At 42.7% G+C, this 13,246-nt stretch overlaps 1 protein-coding gene across 1 annotated transcript in view; it reads left to right on the forward strand.

Moving 5' to 3' along the window:
- Positions 1–13,246, forward strand: part of LOC122926298 (serine/threonine-protein kinase SIK2-like) — an 87,752-nt gene that overhangs the window by 54,156 nt on the left and 20,350 nt on the right. The window contains exons 7-8 of the mRNA XM_044277668.1: positions 5,308–5,528; positions 5,940–6,092. Coding sequence (XP_044133603.1) covers positions 5,308–5,528; positions 5,940–6,092 — 374 coding nt within the window. The remainder of the gene's footprint in view (positions 1–5,307; positions 5,529–5,939; positions 6,093–13,246) is intronic.

A 13,246-nucleotide genomic window follows, 5' to 3' on the forward strand; every position in this document is an offset into this window, starting at 1 on the left:
AATTGTTTGCTACCTAGCGGAGGAGACAGCTGCTATTAGATCCAGTGATCTCCTCCATAGCGTGGGGAGGAGCGATCGCTATACCATCGCTCATCCCCATACCGTCTAGTGGTCTGCTAGCAGAGTATCACTTTAAATGCTATGTACACCTTTGGTGGCAATTTTTTTTAAATTATTGTATTGTACTCATTTTGAGCTAAAAATCATTTTTTCAATTGGTCTTTTTTAAAAATGATGAGCCGTTTTCCCTGCACAGCTTTGAGTTTATCTGCTAGCAGGATCTGTATTTTCTCACTGCTCTGTCAGGCAGGGAACTGAAGGGCCTCTAATCTGTGACCTTATAAACACTTATTAAAGCTCTATTCTTACCTTACTGATAAGAATGTGGCTTAAATAAGTGTTTATGACTTTTTCATAATTTAGAGATAAGGGTTATTAGATGACTGGCACAAAGTGAAACTTCCATTTACACAGCTAGAAAAACAGTTAACCCTTTGTAACAGAACGGCTCAATATTATTATTTTTTTTTTATAAAGACTAATTTAAAAAAAGATTTTTAGCCCTAAATGGGTAAAATCCAATCATAAAAAAAATTGTCCCCGAAGCCTTTGTGTGATATTAAAGCTCAGCCCCATTCACTTCCATGGAGCTGAGCTGCAGTACCAGACACAACCCATGGACAGGCATGGAGCCTTTTTTGGAATAAAGCAGCAATGTTTTTCTTATCCTGTACAATTCCTTTTACACAAAGGGCCTCCTTTATTTAAAAAAAAAAAAAAAAAGACACAATAAATGGCCATGTTGCTCATAGCTGGTAAATGAATGATGTGTTAGGGCCTGTTTTCACAGAGTTTTTTGTAGCTGATTTTGGACCATTTCTGCCTTGAAATCGGCTCCCAAAAAGTCTTCAAACAACCTCCCATTCATTTCAATGGGAAGCAGTACTTGCTTTTTTTTTTTTTTTTTTTTTTTTTTTTTACACGTCTTAGGCCCCTTTCACACGGGCGAGTATTCCGCGAGGGTGCAATGCGTGAGTTGAACGCATTGCACCCGCACTGAATCCTGACCTATTCATTTCTATAGGGCTCTTCACATGAGCGGTGATTTTCACGCATCACTTGTGCGTTGCGTGAAAATGGCAGCATGTTTTATATTCTGTGTTTTCCACGCAACGCAGGCCCCATAGAAGTGAATGGGGCTGAGTGAAAATAGCAAGCAAGTGCGGATGCGGTGCGATTTTCACGCACAGTTGCTAGGAGACGATCGGGATGGAGACCCGATCATTTTATTATTTTCCCTTATAACATGGTTATAAGGCAAAATAATAACATTCTGAATACAGAATGCATAGTACAATAGCGCTGGAGGGGTTAAAAAAATAAAGTAATTTAACTCACCTTAATCCACTTGCTCCCGTAGCCGGCATCTCTTCTGTCTCTTTCTTTGCTGATTGCAGTCAAAGGACCTGTGGTGACGTCACTCCGGTCATCACATGATCCATCACCATGGTAAAAGATCATGTGACGGACCATGTGATGACCGGAGTGACGTAACACCAGGTCCTTTGACTGCAATCAGCTAAGATGAAGACAGAAGAGATGCCGGCTACGCGAGCAAGTGGATTAAGGGGAGTTAAATATTTTTTATTTTTTTTTAACCCCTCCAGCGCTATTATACTATGCATTCTGTATTCAGAATGCTATTATTTTCCCTTATAACCATGTTATAAGAGAAAATAATACAATCTACAGAACACCGATCCCAAGCCCGAACTTCTGTGAAAAAGTTCGGGTTTGGGTATCAAACATGCCGATTTTTCTCAAGCGCATGCAAAACGCATTACAATGTTTTGCACTCGTGCTGAAAAATCGCGCATGTTCCTGCAACGCACCCGCAACGCCCGTGTGAAACCAGCCTTAAACAGAAGCAGCATGTCCTATCTTGGGGCAGAATCGGAGCTGAGTCTTTCATTGAAATGAATCGTAAGCAGAAAAAAACTGCTCCATGAAAGTCCATGCGTTGTTGTTTTTTTTGTGCATTTTCCACACGTTTTTTGGTGCAGATGTTCTTTACATCTGCTTGAAAAACCTCCAGATGAAAATTCAGCTTTGTATTGAAGTGAACACCTTTCTCACGCTGACTTGAAGTGGACCCTTTTTTTTTATGTGCTGAAAAAAGACGTGTTTTCTGCGCAGATTTCTTAAGCGTGTATTTTTTAAATCAGTCGTACGATCTGGCCCTTAGTGTGTCTGTATGGTGAACTTCATTCTGAGCACACGAGCAATCATGAAGTTGACTTTTAAATGACTTTGCCCACAATGCTTTGCTCCGGCGTTCTCCGTAACTAGATGAGCACCAGGGATTTCCCCCCACATCATCCGTCTCTTAAGCAGCGTGTTCCCGAGTGGACAAACCTTTCAGACATCACCGGCTGGGCTCATCTGCTTGACGTTGCTGGAAATGAAATGTATCTTGACAATTAGAACGCTGCAGGATCGATGTGGTTTCCGTGTTCATGTGTTTCTTTCAATTTACAAAGCATCTTTACTTTGGTATTTTGTTTCTGAACGTCATTTAATTAACTTTATGTTTGCAATCAAAATCCATCTCCTGGGATGACGTATGATAATGCCCATGGAATAACAATGATATCCTGATGGCCTAAGAGCCTGGAATCCATGCTTGGACCTAAAGCCCCTGTCTAATAAGCATCAGTCAGATGTAGGCCCACCCATGCATTTCAGATTTATTTCTATATTCTGTTCTAGTATTTATCTTAAAGGGGTTATCCCATCATTTAATGCAAAAAATTAAAAAATAATGTACTAAATCATCATATGGATCCAGAGATCTCCACATTCATTGCTCTGCCAGATTTATTTCAAACTGGAAGCTCAGAGTGCATGTCCTTCCCGATGTAGCACTCTCCCGATCGCAGCTCAGGATGTGTGTCCTTTCTGTAGCAGCTGTCACTCTGTGACTGTCCTAGCTTCTAACAGTTGATATAGCTGGTAGCAGTTGAAAGATAGAATTGAGCATGTACGACCTCCACCAGCAAGGTGGACAGAGAAATGAGGAAAAGAACAAATAGCAGGTGGCGCTATACAGATACATTTTATTGAATAATTCAGTGACTACACTAAACGTCCCTTTACACAGACTGATGTGTAAGCCCTCATGCACACGACCGTTGTTTAGGTCCGCATCCGAGACGCAGTTTTTGCGGTTTGCATGCGGACCCATTCACTTCAATGGGGCCTCAAAAGGGACAGCACTCCGTGTGCTGTCCGCATCCGTTACTCCGTTCCGTGGTCCGCAAAAAAATATAACCTGTCCTATTCTTGTCTGTTTTGCGGACAAGAATAGGCAGTTATATCAATGACTGCGGAATGCAATTTGCGGACCGCAAAACACACAACGGTCGTGTGCATGAGGCCTAAGGCAATTATCGGGAATGAACCAGATGTTCCTGATAATTGCCTGGTCGGTGTCGGACAATCACCAGCGCTGTACCGGGGCAAGCGATGGCTAGAGTGATCACTTGTCCCTACAGAGGATCATTGTTCCTGGGACAACCACTTTAACAGTCTCTTTGGCCAACTTTCCTTAAATCCTGAGTGTGCATTGTTATACATGGCTGATCAGTGGCACATGTCTCTGTTGAAGGCAGTGATAGGTTGCCACAGTCACATGATTCCTAATTTCCAGTCTAAAGGGGGGTGGGGCTCTTTTTCTTTTTTTGAACTAGAGTGTTAATTGGTCAATTGAAATGCAGTCTGTCAGCAAAACATGCAAAACTGCTGACAGTACTATGTAGGGGCCAAGAGAGCAGTACAGTCATACCTTTTGTGGAGCTTTTGTCATAAGGAGAAATGTGAATATGATGTTTTATTCTGCTAGTTTCTTCTCCTACAACTGCGAGGATGCAGAACTTCACTGTGAAGTGATCTCTCATTGAGCTGCTTCCCAGCCCCTCCCCTCTGCTCTGAGTGACAGCTGTAACATCCAACCAGGAGACCACTGCAGCTCTCACTCAGAGCAAAGGGGAAGGACTAGTGGGAAGCAACTCAATGAGAGATCACTTCATTTATCACAGTGGCGCACGCTAGGCACTTTTAGCAAACTTTATACTGCTTAATGATTGGCTTACTTTGCAACAGAATTTTGCATTAGGCCATGCCCCTTTCCAGCTGTACTGTGCCTTCTCGATGAGCTAGGTGCACTGGATTTTTCATTTGGTTAACATTTCATCCATAAATGGTCTTAAACTAGAAGTGCCAAATTTTGACACTTTTTCCAAAGTGAAGGTTGAGTCACATTTGTAATTATGGAACTGTATGCTGATCGAAAACGTAATACATGGATTCAATTTACAGAATTGTCTTGGTTCATGAAAGAAGCGTTAAAGAACAAAGCCTGCTCTGCTACATCTGTACGTCCAACTCTTGTGGCTTGCTGGCTTTCATCATTACCACTATTTGCTTTTGAATATTTTTGCTAGATTTGGAGAATCTTTCAGCCTTTGTTGGTTTTGTGGTCTACGTGACTTTTTTTTCGTATGCGTCTTCGATCTGGCTTGCAGTATCGCCCGTCACAGTTTGACAGAAATCCTTCTAGGTCATCCTGATCCCTGTGTCCACTGTCCCTCCTTCCCATCCGAAGGGTTATAAGCAAAGAACGACAGGATTAACAATGGAAACAAAGCCATAATCTTTCTGCAGATTCTTTGTGGTGGAAACACAGACCTCAGGCTATAGCTGTGACGTATGGAACTTCATTAAACCGTGGTCCCCTGAGGCAGACCAGCTTATATTTAACCCCTTTTCGCATGTAGTAACATGTAGCCTGTCTGTCATGCTGTCTGTTATCTACTCTAAGGCTCAGAACTGAATACAGTTTGTCATTGAGGAGAAAAGAATTACATAAATATCACAATTTTACAAAATGGAGCAATAAATATGACGCAGCTATATAGTTTTGTAATATGATAGACATTTCTTCACTTTGGCACTGAAAATGGAGATCGCTGCTGTTTCCAGAGAGGCTCTTGGGCTCCAATGTAAAATAGGGGCCTCCCACCTACCATGTTCTATTTACAATAAAGGGGCCATTGGGCCATCTCTGTGATTATTACCTCACGCCTTCTATAGTCAGATCCCTGGTTGTGTCATAGGAGTCTTCATCTATCCTAGTTGCTGGGTCGGAATACAGGGAAACTTTTCATCCATATTTGAGCACTTCTTTTACATTTTTTTAATATATATGATTAATTTATTTGTTTTTTGTTTTCTTTTGTTTTTTTGTAGAATGTGAGCACTTAATTAGAAGGATGTTGGTGCTAGAACCCTCAAAACGTCTTTCCATTGCTCAAATCAAAGAGCACAAATGGATGATGACGGAGGTTCCAGTGAACCGACCGGTCCTGTATGCACAGAACCAAGAGAAGGAAGCTTCTATTGGGGAACACAATGAACAAGTCCTGAGACTCATGCACAGCTTGGGGATAGACCAGCAGAAGACCATAGAGGTAAGAAACTGCCTTCATCAAAACCCCACAACTGGACTTTATGATTACCTATTTTAAAAAATGAGGATAACCATAGATAACTTATTACTGACACTCAGTTTGACCAAGCACATAGATCCAGCCCAGTTCTGTCCATTTGGCTCTCTTGCCCGGTACATTGCATCTGTGAAGGATCACTATGTACTTTACATAGTCCAATAGAGAGTTTAATGAGAGAAGCTCTAGAAAGGTTCTGTGCATGCCGATCTACGTGCTCTTTAGATTTAATGTTTCACCGAGGCACACTTCTTTAATAATCGTCTATCATCCATCTCAAGAGGTCTCTATCACTAACTGTATACTGATGAGTTCTCGTCTTGACATGGGCACGTCCACTGCAGGTCGCTGACACTGTTGCGTTTTTACTTGCAGTCTTTACAGGACCGCAGTTACAATCACTTTGCTGCTATATATTACCTCCTGGTGGAGAGACTAAAATCTCACAGAAGTAGCTTCCCCGTGGAGGCTAGGATTGACGCACGACAACGGCGACCAAGTACTGTTGCGGAGCAAACCGTTGCCAAGGTAACTGGTTCTTTCTTAAAGGGTTTATTGTAAAAAAAAATACCAATTTCAAAGGCAACAGTTGTAAAAAAAATAAAATATATAATTATAAATATTGGTGGGGAATTTATCAAAACTGATGCAAAAGAAAAGTGGTATAAGTTGTTGCTTGCATTTTGATAAGGGTCTCTAAAATACTATAGCTGTGGTTGCTATTGGCAACTGCCCCAGTTTTCCCTTGAAGCAATTTTGATAAATCTTCCCAGGGCTAAACCTGCAGACTAGGCATTAAAGAGGCTGTCTCACTTCAGCAAATGGCATTTATCATGTAGAGAAAGGTAACACAAGGCACTTACTAATGTATTGTGATTGTCCATATTGTCTCCTTTTCTGGCTCCATTTTCCATCGCATTATACACTGTCTGTTTCTATGGTTACGACCACCCTGAAATCCAGCAGTGGTGGTCGTGCTTGCTCACTATAGGAATAATTGCCAGTATATGCTCACTCCCGTGGTCCTGGCCACCAGAGAGCCGAAGCTTTTTCCTATAGTGTGCAAGCACGGCCACAGCTGCTGGATTGCAGGGTGGTCGTAACCATAGAAACGAGCAGTGTATAATGTGATGGAAAAATGAATCCAGCAAACAAAGGAAGCAATATGGACGATCACAGCACATTAGTAAGTGGCTTGAATTAACTTTCTCTATATGATACATGCCACTTGCTGAAGTGAGACAACCCCTTTAAATGCACTGAGGGCAGGCCCTAGCCACTGGGTGCACCTTAGCTCCTCTGCTCTGCTTCTGAAAAAGGCCCCCCTCAGCTTGATTGACAGGGGAAGACATCCAGGTGGAAAGGGGGGGGGTATCCAGGAAAGCAAGCTGAGCAGAGGACCTAAGGTGCACCGAAGGGTTAGTGCCCACCCTTGGTGCATTTAAAGAGGTTGTCTCATCTTGTACATTGGTCGCATATCACTAAGATATGCCACCAATGTAAAGTGTAAGTCTGTCCTCTGAGACCCGCAGCTACATACAGAACTGGCACCCCAAAAGTGAAGGAGAGTGCACCATGCTCTCCTTTCACCTCTATGGGAGTTCTGAAAATAGCCGAGCGAGCACATGCACAGCTGCTCTCCGCTGACTTTGGGGGTCCCGTTCTGTAGATCGGTGCGGGTCATGCCTCTGGGACAACACCTATCTGACATTGGTGACCTATCCTAGCAACATGCCACCAATGTCTAAGATGAACAACCCCTTTAAGTCCTAATTTGCCTGTTTTTAAAAATACTTATTTCCTCTAAACACACAGATGGATCGGGGGAAGAAAGTTATTCTTTAATCGGCAGGGTCAGCCCTACCAGGCATTATAGCTGGTCTGATAGGGTTGATCCTGCTGTCAGGTGCCCGTTAATGCAGCCATGCACAAAACACTGAGCACATTGTTAGAAGAGTCTGTGCGTTTTAAGTCTGCAAAATGTTTATAACCTGCACTATTACTGTATGTCGTCACTGCGGTCATAAATAAGTAGCAAACAATAGGTGTTCCATTACCTCCTGCTGACAGATCTAATAAAGCACATACCTGTATTGGCTATGTAATGTCTTCCTGTTAGGTAGTTTTACAGGAACAATCATGTACATTGTTCTTAAGGAGTGGGGCGTTATGGAAACTATTATAATTATAACTCAGGGTGACAGATTTATCCTGGTCTTGACCTCACTCCATAGCGCTGATATGTCACTGTAGTGCCGGACTACCACACCAGTAAGAACAAAGCGTGTTTCCTAGGCATTGTTGTGTGAGTGCAGTGCTTGTGTTGTATTCTTCAGGGATGATGACCTCATGTCTGTGACGTCACCATTAGCTGCATGCTGATCTCTACCATGTGGAGGTATCTATGATACCGTTAGCCATGCCCATCGTTATAGGGTGCATGATCAATGTGGTCTGACATACAATAGAAGAAAGATCCTGTAGCGTAGGTGGAAGCTTTGACAATGCCATGAACACAGTCCACGTTGGCATTCCCTAGAGGCGAAGCGGCTGCAGATTAGCCGTGTAAGACCTTGGATCGTACTCGCAGCGGAACGTCTTGGGACGGCCGCCTGTTATGGTTGGTTTGATTTCCGCACCACAGAAATGTTCTCCTGACATCTAAGTTAGACAGGCTCATGCGGGAATCAGCTTGTGGGTCTTGGAACCGATGATCCAGGTGTGGTCATTGAAAGGTTTCTGGGCTCTGGGCCAGAGAATCACATGTGGTGAATGATGTAAGACCAAGGATGGGTACAACCTCACCTTACCTGCCATGTGAGAAGAAGCCGGGGCAGATAGGGACATGAGATGTAAAGGCATGACGTCCTCCAGTCTCTTATCAGAACCAGATGGCAGGATGTATGTTTAAACGTCCATTGTAGCTAATGTCTGTCTAGCAGGAAAACTGAATGGGGATTTTTGTGCCAAAGTTTCTGTGAGGCCATCTTTCTTTTTAACTCCTAAAACCACCCTTTATTCCATGCATTTGACGTTATTGGGCGGTTAACAAAGGAGAGTTTTCTGTTTCAAGGTGGCTTTTATGCTCACAGTTCCTAAGAAACTTCTCATGGAGCCTGCAAAGTGTAGAAGAGACTTTCTCAAGACTTGGGTCAGAGGAGCTGCTGAAGGGGAGACCAGAGTTTGCGTCACTCACCAAATACTATGTGATAACTCCAACATGTGGAAAGTTGAAGAATTACCTAAGCAATAAATAAGGCAACTGGCGAATATTCTGTATAAATGTGGACAGTCGATTTCTTGATCAGCAAAAAGTTTTGAATTTTGCATACACATGAAGAAAAAATACATTTGGCAGAAATCATTTAAAAATTTAACTTATTTTAAGCAGATCTTATAAGAATTCAAAAGTGCTTCTTAGTTCATACAGAGAAGGCACCCTGACATATCATAGTCTACATGAGGTTAGAATTCAAAAATGTCCTCTCAGGGGTTTGTTTCATACAGGTCATAGTGTGAGAGCTTCCGTAGAATGTCAATGGACCTTGACCACCACTCCATCCACACTCCTCCTCATCACGTTTGTATGAACGGGGGATTCATGACCCTCAATCTAGTGATGACTGATCCAACTGTGATAAATTTCTGATAAGTTGGGTCTCTACTGCTGGGACCTCCACCATTCACTAGAACGAGGCCTACAGTTTTCCCTCCCCGTATGACCACAGTTTCCATCTTTTAGACAATGGACTGGCAGGGTGCATGCATGACCACCACTCCATTCAGTCTCCTCGTCACTGCGTTCTAGTAATGAGAAGGTATGGAGCTTGAGGACCCCATTCTAGTAATGGGTAGGAGTCCCAGTAATCAGACCCTCACTGATCAGATATTTGTCCCCTGTGTTTGGTCGATGGGTGATTTAAATGTACTTTTGTAGGACAGCCCCTTTAAGTACAAATTTTGGTCCAGGAACCATGTGGGTACATCACAGTATATTCTGAGATGCTCTGCCTGACATCAGACATACTCGTATCCTTCAGATGTAGCCCATACATGATGTGAACAGAGCCTTGGCCCTACACCACTACCGTGATTATCCAAGAGCAGGTGATTATGGCAGCCGATCATCCCCTGTATATGCTGCTTATTAGTATTATAAAGGGTTAGCAGAAGGTGTTACCGTACTGCATAGAACCGAATTATAGAGAGCGTGTCACCTTGTGACCCCGGCTAGGAAGTGATAAGGTATTGATTTTCACTCTTTAATTAGCAGTGAGAGTTAATGGGTGACATCACGCTGCACACGAGCAAATAAATGACTCCGACAAATAATGTACCCGGCGGTATTAAAGCTTATTAGCACAAATAACTCCAGCCGAGCCGCATCCGCTAACCATTCAACTCTGCTAAAAATAAAAAGATGCTTACATGCCAGCCCTCCTTCAGCAGTAGGGTAATATTTTTAAAAAGTAAATTACGGTATATTGTTCTTAGGGTCCATTCACACGCCCGCAAATTGGGTCCGCATCTGTTCCGCAATTTTGCGGAACAGGTGCGAACTCATTCATTTTCAATGGGGCTGGAATGTGCTGTCCGCATCCGCAATTCCGTTGCGGACAAGAAAAGGCATTTTCTATAAGAGTGTCGGCGATGTGCGGTCCGCGGAATGCACATTGCCGATGTCCTTGTTTTGCGAATCCACAAAGTTTGTCCATGTCCAGTCAGAGCTGCCTGTGCCAGATTGTGTAAGGACATACCCCTTTGACAAGGGGGAATGATAACACCCAATTGTCAGTGTAATCATAAATTTCAAGGAGGAATAATAGGAACAACAATGTAGAGTTACAAGAGAAACTTCTCCAGAATTGTTACCTTACTGGGAATACAAGTATTTACTGAAACGGACATGTCGGGAGTGATAACAAGTCCTCTTAAAGAGTGAATAAAATGGTGCACCGCTGTTGAGACAGTACAATAATTAAAAGCAGGAGATTTACCGGTACTTTGCATATGGTTCTAGAGATGTCCCCATTCATTAATCTGATTTCTCTGCTAGAGTTATGTCAAGCTGGCAGCTCACAGGGCAGTGTACTTTCTCGGGGCACGTCCTTTCTTTGGAGGCATGTCCATTCTGCTGCAGCTCTGTCCCTGTAACTGTCACAGCTTCTAACAGTAGATATGGCTGGTGGCAGATAAAGGACAGAACTGAGCACGTGCGACCATCTCCAAGAGGCAGACAGATGAGGAAAAGAACAAACAGCAGGTGGCGCTATACAGATAAATTTTATTGAATAACTCAGTGGCTATACACAATTTGTAATTACATGTAATTACAAAAGTATTCAGATCCAGGTGCTGGTTTAAAAATGTAAAATATTTTTCCTGTGAGAACCTCCTTTTGATATTTCTGAAAAAAAAAAAATAAAAAAACTGCCTGCATGCATACATCTGTACCAGTGGCGTAGCTAGAAATGGGCCCCACAGCAAGTTTTTGAATGGGCCCCCCTCCCCTAGTAATTTTCTCACAACCCCTTTGTTTCACGCCGCCCCCATTCCTGTGGCTAGTAAAGATCGCTCTCTCAGACCAGGCCCAGCTGCTGTTCCATCCGTTTTCTACGCCGTCTATACTGTCACTGTATATAATTTCATTGTGTAATACTGTTGAGGCCCTGACAAAATCTTTTAGTCCTCCTCCTCCTGGATGGGCCCCTTCTGGGTCGGGGCCCCAAAGCAGCTGCTTCCCCTATAGCTACGCCCCTGATCTGTACGTACTGTACATACTCCACTTCTATGTCCCTGTTGGTTAATTAACTATAAGTTTTTCAACACATTTGCCAGAATAAATTGCTCACTATCATGGCGTGGTTATTTTTGGGTGTAAATTAGGCGTGACTGTAATAAACTTTGCATTCCCAGCTCATACACAAGGCTGCACAGCCTATTAACCATGCCACCAGGAGTTAATGCCCTGTCAATAACCATAATTACTGTGATTTGCGGTGGTTGCGCAGCATCCTGAACAAATCATCGCTGTCAGAGACATAAGTAGGCTAAGAAATGGGACTGTCACTGCAGGATGCCATGTGACGCTCTGGCGCCGGGATCAGAGAAGCTCCGATTTGCATAACGAGCTCTTGCTTGTCTTCGAGCCATCGCTGAACGGTTGGGTTGCGCAGGAGCTTCTGGAGCTATTAAGCCATTCATGAAATATTTCCGTCTTATCAGTGTTTTGGTGTGAGGAGGTGAAATGACCTTCTGAAGGTCACTGACAGATATCACTGTCTCTTCAATGAGGAATGATTGCTATTTAACAATATTTTCACTGTTTGGCATTTTTTCCTTTTTTTTCGCCAGTGAATCTTTTGCCGTAATATGTGTGTTTATGTAGTATACAGCGACACAATATCTTACGTAATGGCAGAGCATGGATCCGCGTGTTACACTACATAACATGAAGTAAATGCGTGGTAGTAATTTTGGCCAATAATTGCACCACATTCATGAAGGGACAACTGCTGAGCACTTCATCTTTACAAAAGAAGTTTAATTTGATAGTCACCTTTTAAATACAATCAGTGTGTCATAATTATATCTTGAGGAGCTGGTACATAGTAACATACTTACCAACATAAATTTGGATCTTGTAAGCCTCACCACCCAGGAACAACCTCAAACCCACCCATGACTGCCCACCTATAGGTTGAATTGGAGTTGAAGATAGTTTTGGGTGGAATCGGTATTTGTTAGATATATTGTGTACTGAATTTATTAACTTTCATATAATTTAGAAATGTCAATGTTTATAAAGATATTTTATGTTCTATTAATCTAAGGCCCCTATTTATCAAAAACAGTGATACGCAGGGTGCCCTAGTGGTGATGGAGAATCAGTTCTCATCTTTCCTGTGTTCTCCCATGTACCTTATACTATAAAGAGTGATGAGCAGTGTTCTTGTGGTGATAATCGGTCCTCGCATCTCCTGTCTTCACTCCTGTATATTCTCCCTTCTCCTGTGTTTCCCCTGTCCTTATACTATAATCAGTGATAAGCAGGGTGTTCTAGTGGTGATAGATCATCAGTTATCATCCTCGCCTCTCCTTATACTATATACAGTGATAAGAAGGGTGTTCTAGTGGTGATAGATCATCAGTTCTTATCTCTTCTGTGTCCTCTCATGTCCTTATACTATAAACAGTGATAAGCAGTGTTCTTGTGGTGATAATCAGTCCTCGCATCTCCTGTCTTCACTCCTGTCCTTTATATTCACCATATTCTCCCCTCTCCTGTGCTCATCCCTGTCCTTATACTATAATCAGTGATAAGCACGATGCTTTAGTGGTGATCCTCTCCTTATAATATATACAGTGCTAAGAAGGGTGTTCTAGTGGTGATAGATCATCAGTTCTTATCTCTCCTGTCCCTTATACTATATACAGTGATAGGCAGGGTGTTCTAGTGGTGATAGATAACCAGTTCTCACCTCTCCTGTGTTCCCTCCTGTCCTTATATTAAGTATCTTCATGCTGCTCCAAGGCCCTTAGTTAAAATGCCTGACACTGTGCTGCACATGCTCAGTAGTGATGACCAGAGGAGGAAGTTCACTAGTGTTCAAGCCTGCAGTCCTCTCACAACTGCCAGACAGCATTAAAGGGGTTGTCCGGGAATAAGTAACTTTTCACAG

This window comes from Bufo gargarizans, chromosome 2 (assembly GCF_014858855.1).
Source record: "Bufo gargarizans isolate SCDJY-AF-19 chromosome 2, ASM1485885v1, whole genome shotgun sequence".
NCBI classification, from domain to species: Eukaryota; Metazoa; Chordata; class Amphibia; order Anura; family Bufonidae; genus Bufo; species Bufo gargarizans.